The 20,844-nt window shown below is 30.0% G+C and overlaps 2 protein-coding genes across 3 annotated transcripts; one reads left to right on the top strand and one right to left on the bottom strand.

Moving 5' to 3' along the window:
• The first annotated feature begins 602 nt into the window (after nt 1–602).
• Nucleotides 603–7,922, top strand: LOC113392500 (transmembrane protein 145-like). 2 transcript variants are annotated; one of them, XM_026628979.2, is made up of 7 exons: nt 603–1,306; nt 1,952–2,227; nt 2,434–2,593; nt 2,939–3,076; nt 3,503–3,758; nt 5,803–5,907; nt 6,245–7,922. In XM_026628979.2, exons 1-7 carry the CDS (start codon nt 840–842, stop codon nt 6,388–6,390), a joined length of 1,548 nt encoding a protein of 515 aa, XP_026484764.2. In that variant the 5' UTR covers nt 603–839; the 3' UTR covers nt 6,391–7,922. The 2 variants fall into 2 exon arrangements, with proteins under 2 accessions (XP_026484764.2, XP_026484755.2); XM_026628970.2 differs by having other exon boundaries at nt 6,242–7,922.
• A 7,342-nt stretch (nt 7,923–15,264) lies between these two features.
• LOC113392467 (protein retinal degeneration B) lies at nt 15,265–19,657 on the bottom strand. The gene has a single exon (XM_026628919.2). The coding sequence runs from the start codon at nt 19,617–19,619 to the stop codon at nt 16,098–16,100; it is 3,522 nt and encodes a 1,173-aa protein (XP_026484704.1). The 5' UTR covers nt 19,620–19,657; the 3' UTR covers nt 15,265–16,097.
• Between the last annotated feature and the right edge of the window lie 1,187 nt (nt 19,658–20,844).

Genomic DNA, 20,844 nt, shown 5'->3' with positions numbered 1-20,844 from the left:
TAATTTACGAAGACTGCTAATCAAGGTGAACGCCGTGAACGGTTTCGACAATAGGCGGCTGAGAAGTGAGAACTGAGACTAAACCAAAAAAAACGGATCCAACGTAAGGGTACAAAAAAACTCTTTGCGGAGTATGTGAAGTCATCACATTGATGGCGCAGATAAGCCCATAAGCATATACGTAACAGTAGTTAAGCATAAGAGGTTAAGACTATATACTAAACGTTTATTTTTTTAAATAATTACTAGTTTTTTTTCACAATTATTCGAATATCTTGACATTGAATGTTTTATCATATCTCTTTAAAATAATCAAGTCTTTAATGAATTCCATTATACATAACTTGACTAGTTTAAAGAAAAATTGAACATCTTGGAAAATTGTTTTAATATTACAAAAAAAATAATCATCATATTAAAGTAATGTTGAAGTATGAAGTTTTCACAGAAATGAAGATCACAATTAGATACAAATTGGAGAAATATTTAATGATGTATACAAAGACTTTTTTAAATTGTAGTATCGATAATAATTTTATCATACAAGACTCGATATTGTAAAAGTTTTATTATTAGTATTATCGGGCATCACTATGCATCTTGTCATCTTAAGCTTGTCAATTTTTTGGCGATAGTAAGAAAAGTGAACGATTGGGTAGAAATGTGAAAACAGAAATGTTTTATGTTTACCAAGTTGTTGCAAAATTGAGTAACATATATCTCTGAAATAGTTAACATTAAAATGTCTAACACTATGGAAGTAAATGTATTTATAATGAGAGGAAAAAAGTCAGTTTAAAAGAAATGTTGATATTGTTCTGTTGTACTTTAATGTCAAAATGTATAGAACGTTAATAGTTTTATTACACTCTTGCCTATTCTGCGCTGTGTCTACAACACACATAAAAGGAGAATTTACGACACAGGAATATTTCAAGTTTTTAGTAAAATTTGGATTCCAGAAGACAGATATTCATTTCCAGAAGGAAACATATGGTTATATTTTTGGCAACTTGACGTCAAAGGACAATTTTAAATATCCTATCACATTTGCGGTTTTAGATAGGCCACATTTCTTACATTATTACAAAAGTCGAGATATTGTTGATAAAGAAATAGCTTGTCAGGTTATGTTTCAACAATTAAATGGTACAGCTTATCATCCAAAATGCAACAAACTAGGACAAGACATGTTCAGAAGAATACCTTGCCCCAAAGATAAACTGTGTGTGGATGAAGATACCCCATGGAATGTTGTAAAAAACAATCAATTTTCCTATGTTATAAAGAATAATGGACAGCCAAGGTAAGACAAAAGTTATGCTAAAAAGTATTAAAGATATTTATATTTTATTTTAAAATATTAGATATTAGCAATACATTTTTTAATTAAAATTTTAGACTTTCACAGTGACAAAGTTTCTGATTAATCAGACTTGTAATTCATTTTATTTTAAATAAATTAATTAATTCATACATTTAATATCTGTAGTATTAGTATAATTGCTAACTTAACTAAAAATTACTCATACTCTCGATTGGCAGTTATCTTATGTAGTGATAAACACAACATAATCATTTTATTATATACTGCACTATTGTCCTGTAGTTTTTTCCTTGTTTAACTTAGATCATATTTTTCTGCTTTAGAATTAGTATGAAACATCATCACCACATAAGCATGGCCTGCTGCTATACTGTGTATCATGTTATTGTTTTTGCTTTATGCACTTGACTTAAGTATAGTATATAACCCCAGTATATAACCTATTGAAGCTCCCAGTACTGGACAATGGCTCTCTTCTGAAGAAGGTTTAGAGATTATTTGTCCTTGCTGTTTCTAATGCCAACATAAAGTATTCTTTAAATGTTTCTCAAACAAAATGAATAATAAATTAAAAAAATATCTTGAATTCCTGTTGCTTTATATGTTTGTTTCTTAATTTCACAGGTTTTGGTATGTGTCAATGGTGGCATGTTATTTAGATGAGGTGACCTGCACTTGGCATCACTATAAAGGGGCACCATCCCCAGACAACACAACCTTAACAAATATGCCACAGACTATACAATATGATTTTTGGCTTGTTAATGGTAGTCCTAACCTTTCTGTTTATAATTCAATGATGTATCAATTCTCATTTGATAGACAAAATACATTGGAGCTGTATCTGTTGTTCTGGCTGTGTTACATTATTCTTTTGCCAGTTCAAATCTATGCAGTAAGGTAAATATTATTATTATTATAATAAGTATAAAATAATATTATACATTAAAATTAAAAAAAAGAAGAAATTATTAAACTGTTTGTATAAAATTTTGAAATATTCTTATTTTAATGCCATGAGTAAAAATATCTTAAAATGTACAAAATACAATTTTACATGAATTTTCTTTAAAAAAGTACTGATTAAACTCTATTTTTTGTTTTAGGACACAGAGACATCCAGTGACTAAATTGTTTACATCTAGCTTAGTTCTAGAATTTGTTGCTCTCTGCTTCAATGTGGTACATACAGTAAAGTTTGCAGCAGATGGAGTTGGATTTGGTGGCTTGTCTGTAGCTGGTGATATACTCGATATTATGAGCAGAGTAAGTATTTCATGTTAAAAAACTGTACAAGATTATATAGATATTAAAAAAGTGGGCGCTTAGTATTCATAGATTTTCATTTAGTATACATTAATTCAGTTGTTTATTGTACATTATGTATATTAATTTAGTTGATTATTGCTACATCCCGAACATAAAGATATAAAGTCTTTGTAACACAGTCTTTTTTATGTTAATAATAATTCAACTTTTGCGTAACTTATCACAATTATAAATCATGAATTTAACAAAATGTTTTTTAATTTTTATACATTTTTGACATCAATAATGTGATGAATTATATTAGACTATTTTAATTAATATAAAACCTCTTTAATGTTTCAGACACTATTTATGTTGCTTCTTCTTCTATTAGCAAAAGGTTGGGCAGTGACTCGGTTAGAACTCACATACAAACCATTAGTATTTGGTGTATGGATGGTGTATGGAATTGTTCACATTTTACTGTATGTTTGGAATACGGTAAGAATATATATATATATGTATATATAATTTTACTTCTAAAAGTTAACTATGTACCACTGGTGTAAAGCATATTTAAAAAAAAACAGTTATTGAATGTAGATGTCTTTTAATTAGGATATTTGGATACAAAAATTAATTTAATTATTATATGTTTTGATTTTCGTGTCCTTATTAAAGCTACGACCTTTATGAAGTTAGCTTTAAATGATGGAAGTAGGTCTTAATGACTATGTGTTTAAAGGCAGATTATACTTATATATGCTTTATTATAAGTATTTGGCTCTAACCTGCAGTGTAGCAGCATGGTGGAATAAAGTTCAAGCCATATCTGTGCCTAGCAGTGGGACATGTATGGGCTGTTAATTTTATGTAACAGCTAAAAGTATTATATAACCAATGTTAATATGTTTTGGTTATTTATAGACTGAAGTGGATATAATAGAAGAGATCGATGAATACCAAACGTGGCCGGGATGGTTGGTGCTGACGCTACGCGTCGCCATCATGACATGGTTCGTGCTCGAACTCCGGAACACTATGATGTACGAACATAACATGCCAAAGTTAAACTTCCTCCTACATTTCGGAGCTTCGAGTCTGGTGTGGTTCGTGTACTTGCCAATCATAGCTCTCATAGCTCTGCAGATTAGTCCACTGTGGAGATTTAAATTTATTTTAGGTAAGTTATGCCACTTATTATATTGATCATTTTGATAGAATCAGTGATAATCATTGTACGTGCACAAGACGTAAAGATAAGCTTATAAAGCCAAGTTTTCGACTCCGTGAAGTCAATAAATCATTCTTGAGGATAATAAAATTCCGCAGATAATTTTAACTTTGCCAAATCATAAATTCAAAACATTTTTAAAAAATACATTGATAAAGAAGGCATATTATTCAATACAAGATTATATAGATGATAAAAAAGCGTGGAACGTGAAATACTTGTTGACTTCCAGGCAGGATGTATTATATTCATATACAATTGTATTTAACTAACATACTAACATTATCTAAAACGGGATATTTACCATGTTTTTTATTTTTATTTGGTGGAGCTCGATATTTCGACATTATCTACGAATGTCTTGTTCACGAGACTGACGTTTGCGGGTAGATGTTGACGGCATTAGAAGTGTCCATATCGGACTACCTCCTTTCTCGTACGTTTGCTGCGTAAACACTGGTTACCACTACCACTGTCACTTTCACCCCTACTATTTGTTTTATTTACACTCGAAACTCGATCCCGTGTTTTACAAACGAAACTCACTGTATCGATTCGCGAATTTTTTATATTATTATTCAAGGGTTTGCATAATTTTATCACTGGATTCCATACTTTTGACAGTTGAAACCCATCTTCCCTATTGAAATTACTATATTTAGTAATTTCAATGGCTTCTCGTACCAGTCGGGGTATGTAATGGCGTTCTGTCGCGAGTATCTGAGCATTATGAAACTCGATCCAATGGTTCGGTCCGGCTTCCAGAAGATGTTCCGCGATGGCTGATTTCTTGGTATCATTGTTTTTTACCGCCTTGATATGTTCGTTGATACGACAAGATACCGTACGTTTCGTCTGTCCAACATAGGATTTACCACAACTACAGTCGATTTTGTAAACTCCGGGTTTTTCCAGGGGAAAGCTATCTTTAGGTGAACGCAACATTTGCCCTATCTTCTTGAAAGGAGTGAAGATAGTCTTCACCGCATATTTGCCCAGGACTCTAGCTATCTTATCTGTCACTCCTTTAACGTATGGCATAAATGCTGGTTGTCTTTCAACCCTGTACTGTCGCAGTAACTTATGATCCCGTGTGTAGTGGGTAAGTTAGCTCCACCAAATAAAAATAAAAAACATGGTAAATATCCCGTTTTAGATAATGTTAGTAATAAAAATAACCATGTTAATTTAAAATCTTAACTAACATAATTTTGTATTATTAAATGTTGAAAACGAGTTACTACTGAGTTTCTTGTCGGTTATTTTCGATAGAATCTGCATTCCGCACCGATGGTAGCTTCGCTTAATATAGTTTGTTAAAAGACGATTCAAAAGTCCTTGTGAAAAAAGTCTACTTGAATAATTTGATTTTGATTTATTATAAGTTATAAGTACTATAATACAATAAACTATAAGTTAAATATAAATATTATTTTCCTTCATAATAATTTTCCTTGAAAATAGGTATTTAATAGTTGAGATGTAATAATAAAAATGAGCTCTAGGAAAAATAATCTACACTGATATTATAAATCTTCAAGTAATTTTTATCTGTCTGTTGCTCTTTCAAAGCCAAACCACTGAAATTTTGTATTAAGCAAGCTTGAGTTCCAAGGAAGGCTATTATATAATTTATGCTCTTCGCCGGAAGACCAAACCCTTAAACGTGAGCGAAACCGCGGGTCAAAACTACTGATCTCATAATATGTAACTAACATAGAGTTCGTATCATTTGCATCTACTAATCGGTTTTACGACTAACCCCTTATACTATTACATCATATAAAGCAAGTTTGTCTTGACCTTTTTAAGATCTGATTGTGAACAGCATTTTTTTGGTAGCTGGTAAAGTTTTACTGCTATCAATAAATAAAAATTAAAAAATATATATTCGAAATATTAAAATTCATAAGTATGTTTCCTTCAAGTATTCCAATATAATTGTGGTACGACCACAGTCAAAATTTTATAATATTTTTTCATTGGTTTTCAGGGATAACGTATTCAGCTGATTGCTTAGCGTTTTGCGTGATGGCTCACCTTTTGTGGCCGACACGATCCGAACAGTACTTACTTCTAGCTCCATCTAATTATACAGGTGATCATTTTTATATTCATACAATACAATACAATTTTAATTATTTATATTTTATTAATTATTATTTATCTTGAATACAACCGAATTGATAATCGCTTTTCTTGAACTCTTATAATCGAATGGGAAGCTTATCGCCATACCCAAACAGGAGTTGAACTGTATGTTCAGTGTACGGATCAGTGCCTAAGTCAAAGATCAGTACCAAAATAAATCTGTTCATAAAACTGTACATATATTTCTTAAGTAAGAACATTCAATTAAAATAGAGAAAATGCAGTTTTCATACGTAAACGTAAAAATTTTACAGGCTTAAAAGATTATTTTTTATTAACAGCAGGTATAGAAGAATTAGACGAGTTCAATGAGTCGCCGCACGTCGTGCACAGCGACACGGTCGCGCTCACGACGGTCGAAAGCATCAACGCAGACGACGAAGAAGTTATATTTACACGACCACACAAAAATGGTACAGTTTTTTCATAGCGATTCAAAAAAATAATTGTGTCGATACTCAATTATGGATACCTATAATCCGGGTATGCAGATATGAATGATTTGAATCGTATTGATGGGTCGTCGATGTCATAGCGTTTGTACTAATCGGAGTATTTGAAAAAAATCGATTATGTGTTAATATCGATGTGCAACTAGTGCTGTTTTTGAGATGTCAGTGATACATCACTCTGTGGTAGGAACTCGCTCGGTAAGGATTTGTAACAGTATGTTGCCGCTCGCGTGCGTGACGGTTTTTCAAATGAAAAATATCGCGAATGGCGAACCTTTACCTTATACTAATAAGATTATCCTTTGTTTTATAACAAATGTTAACACATTACTCTTTTTTATTAAATTAATTATTAATGACAATTGTGATGTTTTTAATACGTATTGTAAGTAAATATTTTAATTATTAGTTAGCTCAGTTTTAGTTTAATTATATATTATAACCTAAAAATCTAAATCTAATTTGCCAAATGTTTTATGTAGTTTAGATGCTACACAGAAACAGATAAACACACATAGACTTCGTTGTAGCCTTGTAACAATTATACTGCCTATTATATAATATCAGTGTCGATCAATTTGTAAAAATGAACTTTGACAAATGTTGTTTAGCGGACATTCGAAAGAAAAAGAAAGGAATGTTTAGCTAATCCCTCCCTACACATAATTTATAAGTAAAGCCGGTACTGTATAAATGCTTAACTAAAGTAACGATTGTGATGGTTGGAGTTAAATTTAATTTTCTTGCATATGAAATGGTTTGTACTGGTTATAAAAAATATATACGTTTTCCTACGTAAAGCAAAGTTGTATGAAAGTACCGCACGCGGGCGGAATTGCTGGAGAATTAAATATATAAGTAGCAGTTGCCTAAATAAGGCTACATGATGATGCGAATAAACTATCAATATAATATTTTATTAAAAAAAAAAACTTTAATTGAGGTTTCATTTTAGAATTTTTCTAACTATGCTAAATATTAGTATACGATGTATCTTACTTTTAAATATAAGAAAAAATATATTAATTTCAGATTCACAATTTAAAAAAAAGCGAATTTATAATTTTATGATTGTTGAATTTAATATTTCTGAGATGAGAATTTTTTTTGTTACCAAAATTTACGCTACAATTTTCGACAAGTTTTGTCGACATTTCGATAAAATAATCTTATTGATGAACTTAGTTTTACTTTAAAAATAATACAACAGATGTTATTTGTAAGAATAATATAGTATTATAGTATGTAGGTAATTATTTGAATTTGGTTTATTCGGAATAATAATTTGATCAAGATAAAAATAACTATTCCAGTCAAAGGATATACGTGAATAAAAAAAAATGGGTACAAATTTTCTCGATCGAATATCAGTTTATTAAGAAAGTGCCAATGTCATAATCTAACAGTCAACTAAATAGTTCGATTACGATAAAATGTTTGGCAGGTTTACATTATGGTTGGTAATGTTTCTTTCACACGCTTGTCCCAACTTTTGGGTCCAAAATATAGGACAAGCATCAACACTTATTACTATCAAGCTTATCATTAACCTTCCAAATTATTGTGAGTACTTACAACGTGTAATAAGCATTTTGAAAGTAATCACTATAAACAAATAATATGTTGTGACGCGTCAAAGAATAGCTGTGTTTTTTTTTTCAAATTTATTAACAATTTATCCCGTCAGTACTCGTTTGAAAAAACTTTTTATAGTAATCTACATCAAAGAATATAGGTAAAAATTTGTACGTTGATAAAATGACTGAAACGACATAATGTATAAAAATTAAGTAGTACTATCACTTTTGTAAACCTGTCCTAAAATATTACAATTTAAAATGAATTTATTACCTTTTAAATTTATTAATAGGAAATGTGTCTGTGTATGTTTGTTGTAAATTAATGTAAATGTTTGTTGTAAAAGTGCTAAAAACTTAAAAAATGCTTAAATGGGATGTTATTCTTTAATTTTATTACAAAATGAGTTAATTTTCTAGAAAAAAGTTATATATATATTTATTTCAAAATTAATTATTTTTATCACAAGATTACTTTTTTAATATCGTAGACGATTACAATATAAGATTACGAGATAGAAACAACACAACATTGTAATTAATATGTTTCACATGTTTTAAAATACTTTAGTTTAAAAACATTCGTTAATTAATAGATAATTGAAAACAAATTTCAAAATAAACTTCTTCAATTGATTTGTATTGCTTCAATATTGTCGTGTGTACGTTAAATATCGATTACATTTCGATAAATATATGTTTAATTAACAAATGAAAGAAACGCTAGCTGTAGACTTTATTACGTGTTTTAGAAATGAAACCTCATTGTTGAATCCTTGGATTTAATGAAGCGTACAGATAGGTGACACGTCACATGGAATGAAAAATTTCCATTCGTTGCATGGTACATTGGAATAGCTAGGATAGTCCCATGCACAAACTACATGAACTGAGAACTACTTTAAATTTGTAATTTGCTTAACGTGTATTTTTGTGAACCTTGTTGTGTGCACGCACAATTAAAACGCTCATTACGTGCACGAGTGGGCGCCATTCGTGCGTGCGATAGTCATACCTAACGAATTTGTTGCAACGTGTGCTACTTTTCAGATGTGTACGCAGTTTAAGATTTGAAAAATAATGTCTGTTTATTAGTGATGCATGGTAAAATTGGTTGAAGTTGATAAGTCTAACAATTACATTCATTATGTGCATAGATAAGATTGTTGGCTAGAGTTTTTGTTTCGTGACCGGAGGGCTAGTTACCTTACATCTTCGAAGTCATGTTAATAAGTTATGGGACGTATAAATAGAACCGTAGCTCATAAGATATGGAGTGATGTTCAGAAAAGGATACTCGAACATAAATAACAAAACTTTTCGGCAAACTATGAACTTAATACCAAGAAATATACAATGAAAGTCATTAACTCTTTAGAATATTAGTTATTTAAATCTTACGTATCATTCATCTCTCATATATCGATTTTGAAGATGTTATGTAGCCTAAGGTTTGAAATTGGTTATCTGTACTACAGTTAAAAAGAGAACTTTTTTTAACTATAAGTCTTGAATGTTAAGAAATTTACTTATCATTGCAACGAATTATGAACAAAATATATTATTTCTCGCCAAAGCTTAAATTAATACAAAATTTTTTAAACAAATATATGTATAATTTTATGGTAAGTTTAGTCGTGGTTTCTTACACTGTGTTATAGATACACCGCTCGAATGCTCTGTAATTGTTCCTCGACGCTTATGATTCGAATAACATGTGATGTTCAATGAATTGTAAATATGTATTATGTAAAAAATTAAGTACAACTAGATCTCTGACACTAAAAACAAAAATTTATGAATAAAATTTGATAAATGTACTATGAGTGTGAAATAGTTTTTTTACACATTGGTACTGTTTTATCTTTAAAATATAGCGATTTTTAAAACTTGTTTCCAACGATACATGTTTGCTATCATCGCGATAGCGTTCAGACAATGGCAGTGATTAGTAAATTAGTTCGGAAAATTAACTTATCATCAATTTTATTGAGGATCAATACGACCGTATGGGACAATAGATTATTTTGTTCTAGTGTCGAACTGCTTATTACAAATATATTTAAGTGATTTTAAAATTATACAAAACGCACAGTTCCGTTTTGTGATAAGTACAAGGATTATATATGTATATAATTACCTTTATATAGTTTTATTGGTAGTTTAAGTGAAAATATATTTTTAATTCTACAAATTGCCAATTCTGTGCATGCAAACTATCTGTTATATAAGTAGTAATGTCTAGTAAGTGATTTATTATGTTGTCAAATTGTCATGTACTGTTTACATCACCAAACAATTAAAACATGAGCATTAAATATTAATAATCTATTTGTATTTTTAATGCTTTCCTAAATAATTTTGAATTGAAAATACATTTAATATTTCTTGATTATTTTTCGCATTCGGTGGAATGTCAGTTGGGTACCTAGTTATCTTGAAACCCATCCTTAATGACCCACCAAGATTCCCTTAAGACATCCTGTATTAAGGGCTCTTTCACGGATCAATTGGAGGCTGCCGTTATCAGTATTTACAAGCCAGGTAAGCCGAAGATTCTTCTTTTGTGGTACCCATCCATTAGTTTAACACACAGGTTACATGAAATGTTAATATTTTTATGTAATATATAATCTTTTCATAACCGATCAATTCTACTTTCGATCTGAACTCACACTCTTTTTCGATGTAGCAAAAGCTGATAATCGACAGCTTTTGTTACATCCAAAGGTTCATTGTATCAGGCTGATGCCAACCTGATATAATGAACCTATGTACAAGTATACTAGACCTCCCCTATAGTCTTTATTCATATTATTTACTTTATTCTTGTGTAATTTATTGTGAAAAATCTGAATAGAAGTGCGTATAATCGTAGTAGTGCAGGTAATGGTGTATGAGCCAGTAAAATTCTAGTGACAACACTTTAATTAACATGATTAGGGTAAGGTATACACTTCGTCTGTGTAAATAAAAATAATAATGAAATACATTATTCTTATTGCTAATTCACATTGGCAGCGAGACAACCTGACATCAGGAATTTTAATTGCATGACCAGTTTATGTACATAATTATATGCAGTCTACGTGTAATTCATATGCCAACTTATTCACAATGCAGTATTGATACCATTTAAAAACATTAGTTACTACGAAATGACCGAACAATTCATGTCAATGACGTTTTTTGAATCTATAGAAATACTTATGTACAAACTTATTCTCTAAAATTTCTCAGTCGGGTAGGAAGATATCTTGAATGAGTTCTGCCATGCGTGGTGATCGTGCAATAAAATCAAACAAACTCTTAGAGCCAACAACAATAATTTATTTATCCACACATAGTTACAATAATTAATACATCTAATACAAAAGGAATTGAAGCTAGCGCGGAACTCAAGGAAGATTAAATTTACATAACATAGATAAACATGTAACCGAATACACTGGCAATTTATGTTCACAATTGTTTCAAAATTGTATTTATATCAATTATCAATACATAGTTACCATAAAACAGTATGTTATTTAAAATATATGTGCCTAACAATTTTTCTTTAGATTATAAAGATTAAATAATATTGCAAAAAAAATGTAGTATTTTTATTATTAAGGAATTGTTTTACATTAATTTGTCATTTGAATAAAATAAATAATAAATGTAAATATAACAAGGTTATTTTAAATAGTGTTACCGACGCTAATATAACCTTACCTATACATTTACTAGAACATCAAAAATATCTAATTCAAATGAACAATGCTCGTAATCTTAAAATTACTACATATTTTTAAAGCCTCTATACATTTATAAAACAGTTGACAAAATAGGATTTTACCGTTTGAATATAAAATACTCAAACAACAATTAGATATAGAACGAATGATTATTTTTACTATTTATAAATATATTTTTAGAATATCCAGAATTTATGACACTCAATAATCCGCTCTTATCTATCATAATATCAATGTCCGATAGAAACACGTTTTTGCCTTTTTTATATAGTGCTCTAGTTTAAAAGTGTAATAAGATATAAATTACAAATCTTTATCGATCCAATTTCCACACAGACATTTTTATACAAATAACGAGCCGGCCTCGCACGAGAAGCCGTACAAAAACAGGTGAGATCTTAATACACATGTAAGAGCTCTTATTAATACCTAGATTGTAAGATATCAATTTCAAAATTTATAATAAATATCAATTTACACCTAATAGAAAAAAAAAATGTATACGTCAAATAGCATGTGTATAATAATTAATCTTAAGAAAGTAGGAATGAGATTGATACACACCACGTTATATCTACAAACGTATTTTTTTTAAATATATGAAGAGAAAGAGTGTAAACAAATAAGTATTTTATATAAAAATACACGTTAAAAATGCATAATGATGTGCAATTCCGTAAACATATTTTAGTGTTGTAATTTGTTGTACGTCATATTTTTAATCTTCGCTTAACAGTTTCCAAGAGTAATATCAGTCCGCTTATTTACCTACTTCTACATTTCAAACTTCACTACTATTTACATACAGAGACGGAGTTATTCTCGAATGGATCAGATCTTTTTAATTGATTTAACACATCAATAATAGAAATATAACCGAGTTCCAATTATACAAACGTCTTCAATATGCTGTGAGATTTATGTCTCTCCCTTTTATGAAATGTTTCTAAGTATATTTTTAACAATAATGTTTTAATACTTTAGGAGAAATCATAAAGTAAAAAAAAACCTACAGTATAATGTTCAAAGTTGATTTTGTAATAACTTGACTAGAGATAATATTCTAATTAATATAACAGGATTTTAACCAAAATGTACATAATAGGCAAACAATGCTATTGAAATAAAATAAATAATTATAAGGACTTTCGAAGTTTACGCACTTAAGGGAAAAAATAATTAACATTCCGTTTGACTTATTACATCATCCGAAGAATGCAGACCTTAAAAATATAGAATATTACGTAAATATATTAAAAAAACCCTCTAGACAGTTAATTTTAGAACTCGAGTAGATATAGTTTACGAAAGTCAGTAGACAAGAGATGCTTGCGTTCACGTAAACAATTTATATCATAAACTATTTCAGTCCATCCATGTTTAATATTAACAAAAGCGCAGATGCATAATAAGGTTACCGTAAGTCTAGTAAGAATACCCGTAAGACAATACGTTGAAAATAATAAACTATATAGCTTTGTAACTTTTTACGCAATAATTATACTTAATTTTAATTTATTCTTTTTTTTATTAAACTTAAGAAAAACCATGAGCTAAGATCAAATTTTTGAATTTATATTAATTTGATTGATTTTGATATTCATAATAAATAGTAAATGTTCTCGATAAAACGTAATACAACAAATAAAATTAATTAAATTGATGAATTATTATTGGTAGAATAGAAAAAATAAAACATTTAAAGAATAAACATAATAAATAGATAATTACATAGAAAATAATAGTATATACTTACTAATCAATATGAATATTGAATACTAATTATTATTTTTATTTATAATCTGCCTTCTTTTATAAAAGAATAAAAGTTAAAATTAAATATACTCGAGAAAAACAAGGTATAATTTCATGTAATTTTTCCCAAGTTTTGGTCAAAGTTTGCTAATAATTTATAATATCAATTTATTCAATCATTGCTCATAAACCACGTTATTTAATGTACACACCATTTATAAAGCCAATTATTAATATTACAAATAATTTAATTGTACTTTAATTAAATAAAATTTAGAATCTAAATAAAAATTATGATCTGACTGAAGCCGAGTTTAAAAATTGTCCTTTATTAATATAAGTAGACAAAATTAAAGAACTATAAGTTTTATGTAATTTGATAATAAATAACTAAAAATAATAATTTTCAAATTATATTTTTGAATAGTCTAATTTTAATGATTTTATCACAAACAATATTCAAATGTAATGTAATGTAATGTAATGGAAGATACTTCTAATCTTATTACAGTATTGAATTTAATGAAATATTGTGTGATAAGTTACACCATCCTTTTATTTTTAATATTAAGAAAACTAAAATAACACAGTTATTATCATACATCATATCGTAATTGTACATAGGCTGTACGATTATTGTATAGGGTAATTGGAACACTTAATTTGAACCTTTAACAAAAGCCAAAAGAAAAATAATTAAATACACAAAAATAATAATAATTATACCGGTCTGCCAGGTTTTTCTTGAATCTAATATTTACAATAATCAATTGTACATAATGTTTCAACATTAAATAGTGCATTAAAATTTTGCATTGTCAATTATTAAAGTCAGAAATTGAGCTTTATAAATTGTTGTAATCATAACTCTACAAAGATTATAACTAGAATAAATATATTTTTGTATAATGAATTAATGAGTATGCATAAATAACAAGAATTGTACTTAATATCAATATTTTCACGGCTTCTAGCTTAATATTATATATTAATTTTTGAACATCGAAAATTGCAGTTCATCTTTTTTTTATTATAAAAAGAGAGGAATGAAAATCATTCGGAAGGTACTGTGACGTAGATGTGCACAATAAAAATATGAGCTAATTTCGGTGTTACATGGAAGTTTTTAAATATTAACATCAATATTCAGTTTATCTTAAATTCTTAAACTACATCTACATTCCTGGAATATTTTCATATTAAATATTTATAACACATATTGTAAATAATAATATTATGTTATTTAGAATAATTTATATTATGGTATATATATACATAATAAAAATATATATTGTAAAATTAGGCTACTTGACATACGTATAGTCTAATCCAACCATAACAGGAAAAAAGCCAAATAAACAACATTTGACAGCAAATTGACGGGATATCATTGGTCGAGAGCTTGATTAATCTATGATATTCACTATGGATTTGCGAAAAAAAATGGCGTTTTGAACGTCGACGGTTTTGAACTGTTATCGGCAGTTTGGAAGTAATATTAAAATGGGAATAAGTTATGTGCAATGGTATTATATTATAAATAAATATATATTAATCATAAACTCTTATAAATAAGTAAATCTAAGGTTTTTTTCCTATTTCCATTGGAATAGGCTATGCATATGTATATGATATTTTAATCTAAAAATGCATTTAGTTAATACAGTGTGAAATGATGGATTCGTGGATTTTTGCGAATTCTTTTAGTAACAATTAATATATGATTGTTACTAAAAGAAGTAAAGGTCACAATTAGTTATCACGTTTTGTAACATCAATTAATCGGTTTTATTAGTGCATTTGTATAAACAAATATAAAACTATATTTTTTAAATTTCTACTCAACTTTACTATAACACAACAGATAGCTTTAGGTCAATTTAAATAAAGAGTCAAATAGCCCAAGGTCGAAACTCATACTACACATAGCATATCTGTAAAATTCTTAAATAGAACACAAACACATATCCAAAAATAGTAATACAGATCTATATGTTACATATACAGGTACAGTTTAGGGGAGAATACGATATTCATTCGAATATCAAGCTGACTTAATATTACGTATCTTTTTTTTTTTTTAATAAATAGCAAAGCGCGATTATATAACATTTAGAGCAAGTTAATAGGCATATTAATATAAGCCCCGATTCACAATACTATTATATATGTTAATTAGAAAGACTAGAGTTATATATATTTATTAAAATCATTGGATTAGGAGATTTCCAGCCTTAAAATTGATTAACAATAGAATTTACGTACAATAACAATTTAGTTAATAAGTAACCGAGTAAACTACGTGACGTTTATAGACAATACTTTTTAATAAATTAGTAAGGTACACAGTGACGATAAACTAATTAATTTTTCATTATTGTAATATTATGTATCTTTTAAAGCGCTACATTTTTACAATAACATTGAATACGCGAAGTTTACTATGAAACGTATACAATTTAATATAGGATAGACATGTATAACTTAAAATATGTAGATACATAGGTATTTAACAAATATTTATTCTGTTACTATTAATTAACAAAAAATATGCTAATATTGAAATGTACTTACATTATATTTATCGGGGACATGGTACAGATAGGTTAGTAATTAACGGCGGCCTCGCGTCGCAGCAGACGTAGTCACCGGTGCTAACAAACGCCGTGGAACAAGAAGGCGAGCATTTCCTCTAGCCGGCCTCACCGCACCCGGTTGTTTCAAGTCGGCTAAATGAGATGCGTATCCATCACTTAATGTTGTTGCCATGTTGCTATATTTCTTACTTATTTTTCCAATGGCATAAATTTGTTTCGGTGATAATCCACAATTGTGATAAACGCTTATATCTTTCCCTGAACCATAAGCAACGTGCATAATAACACCATGTTCTGTTATTAAATTGTTTAAATGTGCAGCTTTATGTCCCAAAGGATCAGTTGAAAATCCGTCCGAAAAAAATACTAAGCCATGAGGGAAATTGTGCTCAGCTAGCCAGGAGACAACTTTTCTTTGTTGCATGTCTGGCCTTCCTGTTATGTAAAGGATTAGGTATCCCAAATCTTGCCAAAACCTCACTACGTCTACTGCCCCGGCTCTAACTTTAGGGTCTCGTCCTGTAACCGATACACTGGCAGTAAACGAACCGTCGATACTAAAAACTACACATTCAGTCTGTGGTGGAACAACTGCCAGATGAAAATTACAACTTGTATGATCGCCCCGCACTACTACCCTTACGGGGTAAATTCCGCAACCGACGCTTTGTTTTTCTGATAGCGTATAAGAAATTCTTCCAGTTTTGTCAGTTACCACTGTAGATAATAATGTCCATTCTCCGGCAGGTGGGTCTTTAATCATATGTATGTCTACTTTTTCACCAGTCAAAGTGATCATATCCAGTGGCCCATACATAAATCGAGCTATAAATGTTTGAGGACAACCTTCCATTACAATGACGTCGTTGGCTCTGTGGTTAGCTGCAACATTCTTTAATTTAACTGAAGTTCTCTTTCTCATCCACTTTTCTTTATCTTGGCCGGGTTTAAACATTGCACTTTCTTTATCATCTGATTGACCATATAATGCCAAGTCAAAGTGACCAACTTGGCGTAATATAAATGCTATAACATCGGAACTTTCCCAATAACTGGCATGAAAGAGATGCGGTAGTGCATTTGTAGGAAAATTTGTCAATCCTTCAGGACAATACAGAGCATAGTCAAGTCGCTTCGTACCCCACCATCTTTGCTGAAGAGCATTCATCGTAATTAATGGAATATTATCAGCTAAACCACTAACAGTACTTTGAACTGATGCTTCTGATAGTCTTCGTAGAACTGGAGTCGGCGGCATTTGTAAATGATCTCCAAACAAGGTTGGATGGCTTTGTATTAATTCCATTAAATGATATGGCTGACCATTTCCTAATGGATATTTAGCGTATCTTGCAACATTTATAGGTGGAAGATTTGTAAAACGAGCTGATAGGAGAGGTTCCAGTCTAGAAGCTACAGGGTCGGTAGGATGAAATAAATTAAATAGTTGTTGGACTGGTGGTTTTACAATCTCTTTGAACTTTTCATCAGATATTTTCCTCGAGGCCAATATTAATGAAAGTGGACTCCCAAATGTAAAGAAATCACTGACTTCAAACTCTAGTTTTGTCTGATTATCACTAGCCGTAGATGACCGTCTCCTAGGGATAGGAGCTTGAAGGTGAGACTTATTCAAATAATTTTCGGAAGGTTCATTTGGAATTGTTATTTCAGTATCCAAAATACTGTTTTCACTGTCATGTCGAGACTGATATTGCAAAGTTCGACAGAGTGCATCATAAGCCAGAACCGAACCCATGCTATCCCCAACGATACACACTTGTCCATTGAATCCTTTTCCATCGTCGGATTTTATAAATTCATTGTAAACCATATTTGCAGATACAATAGTTTTTGTAACATATTCATAATATTCTGGAGATGATGTTGCTATTAGTGGTATGGCACCAATTGGTATAAGATCATTTGTTAGTGAAGGTGTCTCACTCGTAGAGGGCGAGCAGTCAAAACTGTACGGACTTAAAGTTGATAATACTCCTAGAGCTTCAGTACAAATTGACGGACATGACACTAATTTTATAGTGATATGACCAACTAATGTTGGATAGTGCTGACGCATAACAGATTCGAAGGCTCCTTTAAATGTTGTAACATCAGATTTTTTTGCAGTCATATCTATATTTGCATCAAGGACACTGCCAGCATGAAAAACAAGAATCAGGACTGTTGTTGGGCAAGAACTATGAACGGGTGTTTCTGGACAACCATCTATACTGTGGTGACTTTGGAAATTTATAATTCGTCGTGAACCTCTTTCTGAGGTAACACGCTTTAAGAAAGATGGGTTAAATATACTATCCTCTTGATTATGATCTCTGTCTTGTGTAGGGGATATATCAATATCAGCTTCATCGAGGGAACACATGGAAGACCATTTATTAAAAGACGATTCACAATCATAAAATTCATCTTCTGAACCAGTTTCTGTCTCTGATTCTCTTACTAGTGTTTCCATTCTCCAATTTGCGACTTGAGTTTGCAAGCTCTTAAGAGAACCTGAAGATGATGATCTGAGGCTCGATTTTAAAGCTGTTTTAGGTTCAGATGGTGGAGTGCTTTCAGGACTTAAACTCTTTTGTGTTCTTTGTTCTAAGGTATTTTTCTTAGTAGATAATGGAGTTTCTGAGTCCTCATTTTTCTCAAGGCTACTCATTGTTGCCGCTAAAGATTTTGAATTTTCTTCAGATAAGTCAGTTTCTTCACCAGCTTCACCAGCCATTTTCTTTTGTAATGCTAATTGAGTCTGGCGCTCAATTTCTCGAATATCTTCCATGGTTAAACCATGCCACTCATCTTGCCAAGCCCAAGCTTGTCTGTGAGCCCTCAGCATTGTTTTTCGTAAAGCCACATCATGAATAAATTTTTCCAGTTTTGTTTGCATTCCCCAGTAACGAAATTCAACTCTACAAAGTTTATAAGCACACATAAGTGACTTTCCATTTGCTAATGGTTGTGTTTTACCTTGTACTTCCCGCCAGTACTCCTCTAGCCAAGAATCAGAGAGAGGCCCTCTATTGCATTTCTGAGAAATAAAAAGTTTTGGATCTTCCTCTTTAACATAATCAGCACCATAAAGCTGATCTTTCACTACATCAATAACATCAACTATTCTATTCTTTAAATCACTTCCAGTCAACTTGAATACATTGTCCTGGTGGCCATTATCAGAGAAGTAATAGGTTTCTATTTCAAGTGAAAATTTTTCAACAAAAGGACATGTGTACCTAGTTTTTGTATAAGGATATGCATTCCATGCTTCCTCAGAGACAGTCAAAGCTGATTTAGGAAGAAGACTCTTAAACCATCCTGGCAAATGGCTACCAACATGATAAATCTTTTGTGTATACTGACCTTTTCCACCGGGACCATTTTCATATGGTTCATTTACAATTATCTCAACACCACTCCCTTCACCTGAACTTTCTTCTCTGCTTTTTTTAGCTATCATATAAAGTTGAGCTATTCGATATTCCTCCACAGTTAGTGGGAGAGGAATCCTGTATTCTTTAATCAACATTTTTGATAATTTGTATTTATTTGGATAAAAATAATCTGAAACAAAGATAGTTCTTAAATGAAATAATTTTAATTACACTTTTAGCTAACTATTAAACTGTTGTGAAAAGGAAATAATGGATTTCACTTAATTTCATGAACTATTTTATGTTTAATTTAAGAACATCGTATTAGACAATTTTATTTGTAATAAGTTGAGTTAATAATTATGATAAATTACTATACCAATAAAAGTTAAAGTTAAAAGCTACAGGAGTTTGGCTTGAATTATTTCCTTTAATAATAACATCCAAATATTCATTAACTTAATTATAAAATCTACGCAACAAAATTCAATATTGTTGTATACTTACTAAAACAATATATGTAAAATCATGACCTGTCCAAATTTAATAACAATCTTTCACACCGCCATAGTTTTTAAATTACTATTATTATTAACCCGACTATTAAACAGATACATTATGAGATTTTTTTCAGAAAATCATAACTACTCTATCTTACAATGAACTTTGACATTTTAATACTTCCAATGCCACAATGGTTCATGCAACATTCCATTTATGTTCGTATTTTTAACTCTCCTTTTTAAAAATAAAGTTTTTAATAGCAAACAGCTTGAAATGACATCACTTATTCTCAAATCAGTATATTCTAAAACTATTTTAATTGTTTGATCTTAAAAAACATAAAAATGTGAGCCTCTTACAAACACAAAACCGTACGTACGAACGTAAATTGGAACGCCGTCGATATCGGACATGATATCGTACAGTATTCATAGTCAGGACTTAAATTTCACATTTCAGCACTTTCTTATTGAATATTATAATTTTCAAATAATCTATCTCAATTATCAAAGACAGTTTTGGTGAATCTTATCTATCTATCTACTTTATCTTTTCTTAATGGTAGAAATTACAATTTTCAATATACAGGATGCCTTAAAGATGGGTGCAAAGCTTTAAGGAGAAGCTAGTATAGGCAATTCAAAACTATTTAGGCCAAGGTTGTCATAGACAAAGTCTGCCTATTTTTTTTCTAGCAAGATTTGAAGTTTTTTTTTAAAAAGACCCAAAAATCTGCACTTTTTTTAAAATAGCTAGCTTAATATAAAAAAAGCAGTCAAAGTTTGATTTTATTTTACTAAATTAATGTTCAACCAATCTTCGGAAAGCAATTATCAAGCATGTACGTCATAAGAAAAAAAAATACAATCATTTTAA

Source organism: Vanessa tameamea, chromosome 10 (assembly GCF_037043105.1).
Source record: "Vanessa tameamea isolate UH-Manoa-2023 chromosome 10, ilVanTame1 primary haplotype, whole genome shotgun sequence".
Classification (NCBI taxonomy): Eukaryota; Metazoa; Arthropoda; class Insecta; order Lepidoptera; family Nymphalidae; genus Vanessa; species Vanessa tameamea.
This window is presented reverse-complemented; position numbering and strand designations above follow the sequence as displayed.